General features: G+C 53.8%; 1 protein-coding gene across 8 annotated transcripts in view; it reads right to left on the bottom strand.

The window, feature by feature from the left end:
- The window catches only part of MBP (myelin basic protein), a 111994-nt gene that overhangs the window by 53166 nt on the left and 46032 nt on the right, over positions 1 to 12796 (bottom strand). For all 8 annotated transcript variants that reach the window (XM_067015276.1, XM_067015273.1, XM_067015272.1 and 5 more), the window contains exon 3: positions 7755 to 7842. In XM_067015276.1, coding sequence (XP_066871377.1) covers positions 7755 to 7842 — 88 coding nt within the window. The remainder of the gene's footprint in view (positions 1 to 7754; positions 7843 to 12796) is intronic.

The following is a 12796-nucleotide window of genomic DNA, read 5'->3' as shown; positions in this document are numbered from 1 at the left end:
GGCCGGGGACCCAAGACCCAGCACGCTCGCCTGTGGCGGTGGGTGAGGGAAAGGGCCCACGGGCGGGGCCACGGGGGTTCCGAGTCCCTGGGTCCCGGCTGGGGCACAGCACCCTTCTGCTGGCCAAGCCCATCACAGCTGCAGCCTGTGCCACCCTATGGCCTGTATTCCCCTTTTGTTCTGGAAATGGGCTCTGTTGCCCTATTGTGACTCTGCTGGCCTCAAGTGACTTCTCAGCAGCACATTCCATTTTGAAGGCCGGGACCAGTGGGGGAGCGCCCGGACAGCCAGCTGCGGCCTCTGCGGCTCCGATCGCCGGCGCCGGCTGACGCCCTCCCAGCTCGCTGTGCGCTGGTAGCCTCACCCGCTCCGGACCACAGCCCTCATGCCCGTCTTGGCGCTGTGGGTCCCCCGGGGACACGCTCAGCCCGTCCCAGGAGACACCAGGCAGCCACCTGGACCCCGGGCTCCTCCCCCCCGCCTGGCCCTCTTCCGTACACCTCTCGCTCAGCGGCGGCCCAGAGGCAGAACTTCTCAGGAAGCAGAGCTCCGGCCTGAGGTCACACGATCTGGGGGGCACTTCTGGTGAAAATCAGCAGTTTGCAAAGGTGTCTTAGCGAGAGGAGGGCACGGGCTGCAGGGGGAGGTGGCGTCGCACCCACCCCTCCATCATCGGCAGATGCTGACCAGCTCCTACGAGGGCCTCGGATCGGGGCAGTCGGGGGGCAGACGACACACAAGCTGCAGACACCCGTTCGAGAGCCGCAGCAGGTGGCGGAGCTGAGGCCGCCTCCACTCCCCTCCTCTCGGTCCCTGGCGGCCAGACTGGGTCATGCGATGGGGCCCCGTGACTACTTCTGGCCCATAGAACCTCAGCGGATGTGATGGACGCCGTCCCCCTCAGGGGACGTGCCTCTGGCTCCCCGCCCCACAAACGGAAGCAGCCCGGGCCTCCGAGTCACTGCTGACAGAGGGCCTCCTGCCTGTCCTTGCTGGGCCGGGACACGGGTGAAGTTATGACATGGAGCTCTGAGGCCTGGGAGCTCGTTTGGGAGGTCGGCATGGCCCAGCTGTCCTAATGTAGCTCTCTTCTCAGTGGGCTGGTCATTGGGGTGCAGCATCCCAGGAGGAGGGTACAGCCCGTGCAAAGGCCCTGCGCTCCAGGAACAGCGAGCAGGCGGGGGAGGAGATGAGGGAGGGTGCGAGGTGTCGTCAGAGGGGTGCCGGCCCGCGGGGAGGGCGGGAGGGCTCTGAGCAGGGGAGTCGAGAGCAGACGGGCGGGCGCGTGGGCAGCCGTCAGGATGGAAGCCGGGGCTCCTGAAGGAATCCAGGTGAGCCCTGATGATGGCTTGGACCCCATGACGTGGTAGGTGCCGGCTCGGCGAGTGAGGCGAACTTGTTCAGGTGCTGGGGCGCGAGGGACCAGAGTACCACACTGGCAACACACCCCATCGTGTCCTCGTGGGAGAGGGGCCGGGAGACGTTAGCGCTCAGATTCCTGAGACATCGGTAAGTTTTCACCGGGCCCTTCTCTCCTGCCGTTTCCCTCTGATGATCTATTTCATCTTCAGGAAAATGAGGCTCAGAGCAGAAAATCCAGAGAAAGAGGAAACCAGCACGCAGGTACGCACATTTAATTTAAACATTGTACGTACAATCGAATACCATATATGTATGTGGACTATCAAAGGTCACCGGGGGCTTCCCTTGAGAGGCCGGGCCCTTGGGAGAAGGCAGCGTTCCGGCAGGCACCCTCCGCCCCCGGCCGCGATGGAGGGGCTGAGGGCAACGCCGCCTGCCCCGGCTCTGCACCTGCCCTGCTCACCTGCACCGCCGCTCCCTGGACTGTTTAACCCCGATGCTCCCTCACGACGGCCCGGAGCTCAGCGGTACTGGGACCCCCACCCACACAGGGGAACCGGAAGCACAGAAAGAAAGGCCGAGGACCCGGCCCGGAGGTCTGGGTCCACACTCCCAGCTACCAGATGATACGGCCTCCCTCAAGAAACAAGATAACCCTAGGTGCCAAGACATCTGTCCAGCAGCTCCTGCCGCGGTAGAGGCCGCCGCGCAGAGCCGACGTTCCGCTGGCCGTGAACACGCCACGGGAGCATCACCGGAGCACCTCTGGCAGCAGCGGGGCTTCGGCCAGAAACACACACACACACACAGCAGGGAGAGCGCGCCCCCAGAGGGCTGCCCGGGAACTGCAACCAGGGCGCGCAAACAGGCAAATGCGTACTTGAAAGACACCAAGCACCGTTCATTTTCACTCAAACGCGCAGGGAAGCAGTAACGTGTTCCGGTGTTTCACCGTTTTAACCCATCTGTCAAATGAGAGGCGTCTCTGTTCCCCAAGGAGCGCCCAGGACAAGCCACTGTTTTCCGGGTGGGGCTCAGAGCAGGGCCGGGGGCCCTGGGCGGCAACCTTCCCTTTGTGTCCCCAGGCCTCTGTCTTAACTGTCCTGGCAGTCAGACCCTCATCGACACAATGACCGGGTGGACAAGATGGGCTCTAATATTCCTTCAAGGTCTCAACTTGTGGTTTTGATTCTATGCTTTTTATCCACCCCAAAGACGCCCTCATACAGTACCGATTCTATCACTTGTCTAGATAAGAATAAAAGACCTCAGGCAACAGCTGAATCGCAATTAGCAATACATGAAGGCTACCATCAGATACTCTCAGGAAAAAGGCTGTGCAATGATCATTTCTGAAGGGCACTGATTATACCTGGGGAGGGACAGTTACACAGGAGTCTGCAGGGCAGGGCAGAGTGGCTCTCTCTCCTGCCTACGTTCGTTACTGAGTCGAGATAGAATTTTACATCAGTAATGACTGCTATTTACTGATTTTGTAACTTAATCCAAAAATCAGAATATATTAAATAAAATATTACCTAAAATAGCATCTCAAAAAGATTTCCTTGTGGAAGGTTCTTGGAAACAAGCAAACAAAAAAGGCAACTTTTTTTTTTTTTTTTTTTAAATGCTACCTGAAAATTCTCAGGGAAGAGATCTGTCTGTGGCAGAGTATCTTCCAAACTTGGCCGAGCATTACCTCAGGTCACACACGTTCCCACAGGTCCTCCGCATCACGAGGGGCGCCCACTTCACCTCCCTGGAGGCTGAGCTGCCTCGGGGTGTGGCGGGAATGGTACGCCAGGTCAGGTCACCAGTAGAGACATGAGCCTCGAATGGGCTCCGAGCTGCACGGAAGCTCATTATTCAGTTTATTTCAATTTGCATATGAAGCAAATATCACCAATATGCCGTAAAAACACCTTGAGGTGTTTTTAACACCTTGTTTTAAAAACACCTTTTTTTTTTTTTTGCGGTACGCGGGCCTCTCACTGCTGTGGCCTCTCCCGCTGCGGAGCACAGGCTCCGGACGCGCAGGCTCAGCGGCCACGGCTCACGGGCCCAGCCGCCCCGCGGCACGTGGGATCTTCCCGGACCGGGGCACGAACCCGCGTGCCCTGCATCGGCGGGCGGACTCTCAACCACTGCGCCACCAGGGAAGCCCAGAACACCTTGTTTTTAACACCTTGTTTTAAAAACACCTTGAGGTCCTTGACGACCACGTGATCATCTGTGATAAAAATTTAAACAAGAAACAAGTCTGACAGTGTGTTCACTACAGCTTTGCTTCCTTTGAGGGGCACACGTAGGCCTGTGTCAGGTAACAACAGCTGTCCCCGTGGCAGCCGGGAGTGACACACAGGTGTCAGCTCGTTGATTTCTCCCAGGCAGGCAGCTCTGTTATCACCCCTACGGGCTGCTGAGGAAAGCAAGGCGCAGAAAGATAAGGGGGTGCACTGCCCCAGACCACGGAGCTAAGTCACGGCGGGCAGCGGGAGGCTACGTCCGGCGGAAAAGGATAAGCTGACGAGGTCTCACTTTCCATCGGGCAGCTGGGAAACTACAGGCTTACATAAGTTCAACACAGCAACCGCTGCGCAGTCAACAAATGTACGTGCGGCCTTACTTCATCTCCGCTCCATGTTTTTTTGTACTTTGTTTCTTTTTCTTACTGCAAGTTAACTCAGGCCTTGTGAAATAAAGACACACATATAGGCATACATATATATAGATACTTCTATCCACTTAAAAATATGAAATTATTAATAATATATATTATATACTTTGTAATTATATACTTAGACCTACTTGCAAATGTTTCTAATACGAATGCTTTCCCCCTAAACATTAAACATCGGCAATCGTCCCTCCACTCTCTGAGCAGTGAACCCGGGATTCTCGCGGGATTTTGCCCCTCCCGGCCACGGGCACGTGGCTCACCGCGTCAAGCGCTCTGCCGCGACGCGCGGCCGCGTCCTCACAATCCTGTGACCCTGTGGAGGTGCACTAGCGTTCACCCAACGTGACAGGCGCTCACCCCCTGCTCTGACTTCTGAGACGAGGGTCGCGTCTGGGAGGATTCCACGGCTGCTCTGGCAAGAGCAGGGGTGCCCTCTCTCGGAGGCCTCTCTCCTTCGTGGGTACAGTTAGGGAGACCCAGAGCTTCTGCTGGCCTCGGCTGAATTCCCTGCCCCTGCGTTAGCCCCTGCTTGAGCTCTGGGGAGAGGGGTGGCGGTGAAGGCCCACCTTCCTTCCTGCCTGGATTTCAAACGACAGGGCTAGCTTGTGCCATGTGCGTGGCTGTGAGGTTCCAAAAGCAGCTCATCAACTGTCCCGCCGCAAAACACCCTGGGTTCCCCAAAGCCCAGACAGCACGTGGCTCTTGTAGGGCTCCTGAGCCCTAAGACGTTTCCTTCCTCTTTGGGTGACCAGGCAAAACTCCCCAGGTGTAACGCCCCACAGTCAGAGGAGAAATTACGGGAGGAGATTTACAAGTGCGCTCCCATGAGTTATTACTTAGATCTAAATCCTTCGGTGAAACTTTCCCAGAGAACGAAAAGGTAAATAAAACTCTTAAGCGCGTTGCCAAGTCAGTCCTAAGGCGTTCACCACACACGGAGGAAGTGCCCCTGGTTTAAGGTGTGCAACTCGTGCACCAGGCGCGTGAGCCAGCGACACAGGCACCTGTGCGGGGGTCAGCGCCGACCACAGAGCCTCTGGACTCTCCAGAACGGTCCCCAGCCGGGACTCCTCGCGGGACTCTCACAAAGCTGGCCTTCCCGACCTCCACCGAGACCCTGAGTACGAGCGTCCCAAAGACGCGGGTTAGGGAAAGGCTAACGGCCTTCCCCACATCTGCCGACACGTGGACGGAATGGTGACCAGGGGCCTGAAGAGCCTCGTTAAGTGGCTGCTGGTGACTTGTGGTTCAGGGAACATCATGAAAGCGTGGTTTCTTCTCAGATTCGGGGAATTTCTGTCTAGTCAGGGAAAGACCTTTGTGTGAAGTGGGAGGGAGCTGCTGATTTCACGTCCAGGGACATGTGTACAACACTTCAGCATTTAGAAGGAAATCGTACGTATTTCCTCCAAAAGTAGATTGTCAAGATGGATGGCCAAGATTATTTCAGCCTCTTTTCCCCTCATCACTACTCTGCACCTTTAGACTGGGGCGGCTTTGGACCCCAGGAAAGCATTAGGAGTGGGAGACTATGAAGTTCAAAAGCAGACGCGCACGGCTCTGCAGGGCCCGCGTCCGTGTGACTCAGGATGGCAGAGCCCAGAGCAGCAGAGCCCAGGAGGCGTCCCGGGTCCCCCTCACCCACTGTCAGCCCTCTGCTGTGACGCAGCGGCACCAGCTGCAATGCCCTGAAGGTGACGATTAGGGAACTACTCCCTAACCGAATCGCGCCGATGGGCTGAGAGCTTGGCCTGGGAGCGGGACCTCCAGTCAGCGGATACTCCAGCCTGTCTCAGCGTTCAAGGCACCTCAAAGTCACAGTAGACAAGACAGGCAGAAGCTGGCTTGTGGCATTATTCTTCCAGGTAAAAGGCAAATCTAACTTTGTGACAGGACTGAAACATTTGCATTTCCATTGGCTTTCACATTCGACTCCAGAGAATAAAAATATTCTCCAAATTGAGTATGCATTTGAGACGGTTAAAGAGGGCTGCCTTTAAAAGTTCTTCAGGAGTTACACCATGTTTATAACTTAAGGAAAAGGCTTATATAGATCTTTTTCATGCCGTGTCATACAGGTATTATATACAGGCAATATAATTGTGGTGTGTGTGTGTGTGCGTATCTGACAGTAAAAGACTGGCTGACGTTGTTTCGAATAATCCTAAAAGTGGTAAACCTGGGTAATGATAAATATGATGCTTGCTTTAAAAATAAGTAAGCTTAGCCAAAAAAAAAAATTCTAAAACTTACTCTTATTCATATATAGAACCTAACTATGGACATTTCTACTTTGTCATTCTCTTTTATGTGTTTATACACATATGTAGTTGGAATACAGGGCTAAAGACACCTTTATCTTAGAGGTTTACAGGCAGATTTAGCGTCAAAGTCACTGACAGTCAGACGTGCCTCCCTCTACAGTCCAAAGGCCACACTCTACTCTCCAAGCCAGGATGCCATCCTCTACTCCTTCCTCTGCGCCTAAGGAGTGGAAACCCCGCTACCTAGAGGTGCTGGACTGTGTTCAGGTCCAAAAAATCCCTATGGAAATCATGGTGAAGCAGGCAGACTCCCGGAGAGAGTGAGAAGCACAGACTTCCCGTGTCTGATTTCCATTCAACTAATCCTCAGCGTTTTCTCTCTGGGCCTTTGGGTTACGTTGGTTTTCATGGAAGCTCATGATACTGACAAAGCGGGCAGCGGTACTTCTGTAATTACGTGTTCTGCTCAAGAAGGAAGGAATTATAGAGAAGGAAAGGATTTTTCAGAAAGAGCAGGTAATTCAGGGACGAAGAAAATTGGGATGGATTTTTCCTGCCTGACAAGGGAAGCGTAAAGAAACCCTTTCCAGAAATAAGCAGAGACCAGGCCAGGAATGCAGGGGGGAGGCCTTGCTCCTTGAGCGTGGCTAAGGCTTCTCTTAGCAGCTAGAAAACCGGGCCCTCTTGTTTTGATAAATGAGACCTCAGGATCTGACTCTCAGTCCTCACACTCCAGGAATACGACGGACACGTGGAGAAAAGAGCGATGCCCACGGGAAGGTCTGCTCGCGTTTCCGTTTGGCCTGTGAGGCTGGGAAAGTGATCCCGGGTCACTGTCACGCGGCAGACGTGGACCCGAGAGCGTTGATACGGGAATGGGTGGGAACCTGCCCGTTCACTCCTGGGGTGAGAGGCAACCTCCATCTCTAGGGTGATGAAAGAGTAAACTTTTACAGAAAACACATTTCCCAACACCTCCTGAGTCACTCTTCGTAGTTAAACACCACCGTATCCAGGCTCTGGGACTATTTCCCTTCCTTCCTTGTTAGCTATTTTTCTTTTACCAGAACTGCTTGGCCTCTCAATGCCCACACCAATGGATCAAGTAGATGACCAGAGAAATAGCACACAGCAAGGGGAAATCCGGGGAATTTCCGGTGTCCGTGGGTACAAAAAGGCATGCGAAACAAAACCAAAAGCAAAACCAAGGTGAGGACGGCGACCGCGGGGGCCAGGGCCGTCCCATCGGGGAGAAGGGACGGATGTTCCCAAGGGGCTGATGGGGCGGGCTTGGCCTCCAGGTTTCTGCAGAGGCTGCATTTCTAATAATGCGGACAGATTCACGGATGACTCACGTAATTAAAAAAATTAAGACATTCTCCAAACAAGAATGTGTTTGCACACGATTCTCATATGAAATCACATCTCCTAATTTTTATATTACGTACCAAACACGTCATTGTCTTCTGAGGTCTCCCGGGAAAGGTCACGAAGGTTTCTCTTTTTTTCAGATTCTCCTCTGTTAGTTTCACCATCCTGGAAAAGACAACACAAAACAACCCTTTCTTAAGATACAGTGTTTTATCAACAAGAAGCTTTAATGCGTTTTTCTCTTGATACATTTTGGAGCCAATAAACACATTTTCGTGTCTGTCTTCAAGGTATGAGATGGAATCTCAATTCAGGGTGTGTTTTCTGTGGAGGATTCTGAATTCTGGCTCGTTTTCTCTGCCTGAGCACGCAAGCATTCTCTTGCTCCAGTGGATATACTTTCATACAAAAGAAACAAGTTATTAAACTAAACGAGCTAAATATCATCCCATGTATTTCAGGAGCCTGTCCGCTTGGTCGCCATTTTGGGCTGTGAGTTGAAAGCGTAGGATGAAACTGACACCAAACCTGACTCTCCTGAATTCTGACTTTGCTCAACGGTAGCGCGGCAGGACAGCCCTGGGGGAGAGCCCCTTGCAGGGGCAGGAATGATGCAAATGTCCTCCGCCCACCTGGCCAACTGAGGGGAGTGGCAGGCGCCACATGCGCTGCGCTGGGCCACAGGCCTGGGCTCGGGCACCCCACCTCCGCCCTCGTTCCTCTGGGAAGCTGGACTCTGCTCTCAGAGGTGAGCTTTTTTTCTTCACTCCCTTCCCACCCGACTCCCTTCTGCTTTTTTATGGAACCCCAGGGAGCTTTTTGAGTTTAAAATTTTTTTTTTTTTTTTTGCGGTACGCGGGCCTCTCACCGCTGTGGCCCCTCCCGTTGCGGAGCACAGGCTCCGGACGCGCAGGCCCAGCGGCCGTGGCTCACGGGCCCAGCCGCTCCGCGGCACGTGGGATCCTCCCGGACCGGGGCACGAACCCGCGTCCCCTGCATCGGCAGGCGGACTCTCAACCACTGCGCCACCAGGAAAGCCCACACAGGTAACTTTTTTTTGCGGTACGCGGGCCTCTCACCGCCGTGGCCTCTCCCGTGGCGGAGCGCAGGCTCCGGACGCGCAGGCGCAGCGGCCCAGCCGCTCCGGACGCGCAGGCGCAGCAGCCCAGCCGCTCCGGACGCGCAGGCGCAGCAGCCATGGCTCACGGGCCCAGCCGCTCCGCGGCACGTGGGATCCTCCCGGACCGGGGCACGAACCCGCGTCCCCCGCATCGGCAGGCGGACTCTCAACCACTGCGCCACCAGGGAAGCCCACACAGGTAACTTTTTTTTGCGGTACGCGGGCCTCTCACCGCCGTGGCCTCTCCCGTTGCGGAGCGCAGGCTCCGGACGCGCAGGCGCAGCGGCCCAGGCGCAGCGGCCCAGCCGCTCCGGACGCGCAGGCGCAGCGGCCATGGCTCACGGGCCCAGCCGCTCCGCGGCACGTGGGATCCTCCCGGACCGGGGCACGAACCCGCGTCCCCCGCATCGGCAGGCGGACTCTCAACCACTGCGCCACCAGGGAAGCCCTGAGTTTAAAATTTTAAGTGCACAGGGTAGATACGGTTCAGTTTCTACTCTAAATCAAGCCTTTTTAATTATTTTCATATGGAACGCTTGCACTTGACATCAAATTCGGAGGGCACTGCAAGGGTCACGGTGAGAAGGGCAGGATCCCCGGGTACCTCCCGGCTGCCCGCCTCCCCCGTGGATGTGCTTCCAGCTTCTGTCTTCCTCCAAAACCGTCTGGGCACAGTTAAGCCACCACACAAGTTCACTCCCTTCTTCCTCCTTTTTACCTTTACGTCAATGCCATCACACTCTGGGCGCTGCTCAGCTTCTTGCTTTGTCACTTAAGCAGGAGCCCTGGAGATCGTGTCCCCCAAGACACGCAGCTCTGCCCGCGCTGCCCTGGTCGGCAGCGACCCGGCGCCTCTCTCCATCTCTCTTGCCAGGTGACCAGGCTCCCGCTGAGGACCCTGTACCCTGCTGCCTCGTCTTCAGCTATGCCCAGTGCTGCCTTAAGCCTTGCTCGCCTACTCCACGTTGTACAAGATACAGCTCTGGAGGCTGAACGAGTCACACCACCATCTTTTAAAGACAGTGCCTAACTTGGCCAGGTCCACAAGAGGTCCGCCGCGTCGTACTCTGGTCTCCACGCTTACTTTGCGTCACTTGTTTTCAGACCAATCTCTCTGCCTGGACCACACCCTACCTCCTGACCTGGGGGTGGGAGGGGGTCCAGGCAGAGGTCGGAGCCTCTGGGAACTTTGACCTCACCCAGCCCCCAGCCCCGCCTCGGTGGCTCCCCGGCCCCCAGCCCCCCTTCCTGTCCCCCCAGCCATAGATCTGAGCTGGTCTCTACTGCAGACACCATCACAAACGCCCCGTCTGTTTATTGCTCTGTCTCCCCACCACGCTGTAAACTTCTTGAGAACGGGGACCTTGCCTGATAAATCTTTCTAGCCCCAAAACCTGGCACAGTGGTATCTAGCAAGTGCTGGAGAGAAAACTTCAATTTTATGCTGTTTAAGAATAGTTTAAAATAGATAACTTCTGTTTCAGCAGAGAGAGGCAAAGGTGGTGTAGTGTACACATTTTTTTCATGTCTACCTATTTATTTTTAGAGTAAAACTTGGAAGAGAAGGAATTTCTTGGTAGATTCTTTCATCATCATAAATTCCTATCATATGTGTTTGTTTCACATCTCCCTTCTAGGCTGGTGTCAGTATCATATCCTTCACTAACTACAAAATAATGAGCTTTATTGGAGAAGTAATTAATTAAATACAATTTAGCTGCCATTGTAGATCGTTGTGGATATGTTTTTTCACATTTTAAAACCAGGGTGCTCCTTACAAATCAATAGCATCTTCCAACTAGAACTGACAGTGTTTTCTTTCTCGGTGGTTAGTGAAACAACGTGGAGTGTCAGGGATGACGGAGCTTCGGGCTCAGAGGAGAAGCTGGATCTTTAAAGCAAATCACTTTGCTTTCAGTGAGTGGAGGTGGACACCATGGTCACACAACTTCCCCATATCCGCCGCTGAGGCTGGAAGGGCATAACGGTGAACAGGTATCTTACGTCTGACATCGCCGTGGCGCTGGGACATAGGAAAGTGCAACAGGTGATGGAGAACCACATCCTTAAACTCCTCCAGAGCAACCTGGTGCCCGCCGACCCCGAGTGAACGCCGTCTGCCAGAGACCCAGACGCTCAGGGAACAAAATGGTCGACCCAGAGCTGGGAGAACCCAGAACCGGCTTCGAAGGCAGCTCCTGGACAGACGGTGGGAGGGGGCCCTTTCCAAGAGGAACCAATAAACCTTCTGTGCAGAACTTGAAAAAAAAAAAAAAAAGTTTGGAATGGCATCGTGGCGAAGAGACACCTTGCGTCTTACGCCCACGCCTTACACAGCCTTCCGGGCTGAGGCGACAGAACATCCGCACGTTAAAGCGGCCACAGATGCAGCCCCGAGTAGTGATACAGGCGGAACCACAAACCCCACCTCCTCCCATCTTTTCCCTTCTCAGTACCAAGCCTCTAGCTGAGCAAACATCTCTCCCCCACATCGTGGGGCACGAGGCTGTGTGGAAAGTACACGTTGCCCTGGGAAATTTACTGGCTAATTTTTGTCCAAATACAAAGCTTGTTTCTGAGACCTGATACTGTTGCTATTCCACGAATATAAAAAACATCCTTGGGACTTCCTTGGTGGCGCAGTGGTTAAGAATCCGCCTGCCAATTCAGGGGACCCGGGTTCGAGCCCTGGTCTGGGAAGATCCACATGCAGCGGAGCAACTAAGCCCGTGCGCCACAACTACTGACACTGTGCTCTAGAGCCCGCGAGCCATGACTACTAAGCCCACATACCACAGTTACTGAAGCCCGCACACCTAGAGCCCGTGCTCCGCAACAAGAGAAGCCACCGCAATGGGAAGCCCGCGCACCGCAACGAGGAGTAGCCCCCGCTCGCCGCAACTAGAGAAAGCCCCCGCGCAGCAACGAAGACCCAACGCAGCCAAAAATAAATAAATAAATAAATTTGTTAAAATCCTCATAAATAACACATTTTCAATAAGCAAAATGTCCAAAAGCAACACAAACAAAATCAAGGTGATGTGTGTCCAATGTAATGGAATTTTCATGATAAAGAAATAAGAGCATCCTGTAAATTATAAAACGTAATAAAATCCTCAGACATACAAGACAGGCAGGCCTATGACCTGGACCCTCCCTGAGTGTCCTTGTCCCAGTGCGTTATGATTCTTAAATTGTGTTGGTGACTGTAAGTATCTGCGTGCATTTCAAGCCGTTATGATTTCTTCATAATATCTGTGCCCATAAACAAGAAGAAAAGACAACCCTCAGAATGGGAGAGAGTATTTGCAAATGAAGCAACTGACAAAGGACTAATCTCCAAAACTTACAAGCAGCTCATGCAGCTCAATAGCACAAAAACAAACAACCCAATCCAAAAATGGGCAGAAGACCTAAACAGACATTTCTCCAAAGAAGATATACAGATTGCCAACAAACACATGAAAGGATGCTCAACCTCATTAATCATTAGAGAAATGCAAATCAAAACTACAATGAGATATCATCTCACACTGGTCAGAATAGCCATCATCAAAAAATTTACAAACGGGCTTCCCTGGTGGCGCAGTGGTTGAGAGTCCGCCTGCCGATGCAGGGGACGCGGGTTCGTGCCCCGGTCCGGGAAGATCCCACGTGCCGCGGAGCGGCTGGGCCCGTGAGCCATGGCCGCCGGGCCTGCGCGTCCGGAGCCTCTGCTCCGCAACGGGAGAGGCCACGACAGTGAGAGGCCCGCGTACTGAAAAAAAAAAAAAATCTACAAACAACAAATGCTGGAGAGGGTGTGGAGAAAAGGGAACCCTCTTGCACTGTTGGTGGGAATGTAAACTGATACAGCCACTATGGAGAACAGTGTGGAGGTTCCTTAGAAAACTAAAAATAGAGCTACCATACGACCCAGCAATCCCACTACTGGGCATATACCCTGAGAAAACCATAATTCAAAAAGACTCATGTACCACAATGTTCATTGCAGCTCTA

This window comes from Kogia breviceps, chromosome 15 (assembly GCF_026419965.1).
Source record: "Kogia breviceps isolate mKogBre1 chromosome 15, mKogBre1 haplotype 1, whole genome shotgun sequence".
Taxonomy (NCBI): Eukaryota; Metazoa; Chordata; class Mammalia; order Artiodactyla; family Physeteridae; genus Kogia; species Kogia breviceps.
This window is presented reverse-complemented; position numbering and strand designations above follow the sequence as displayed.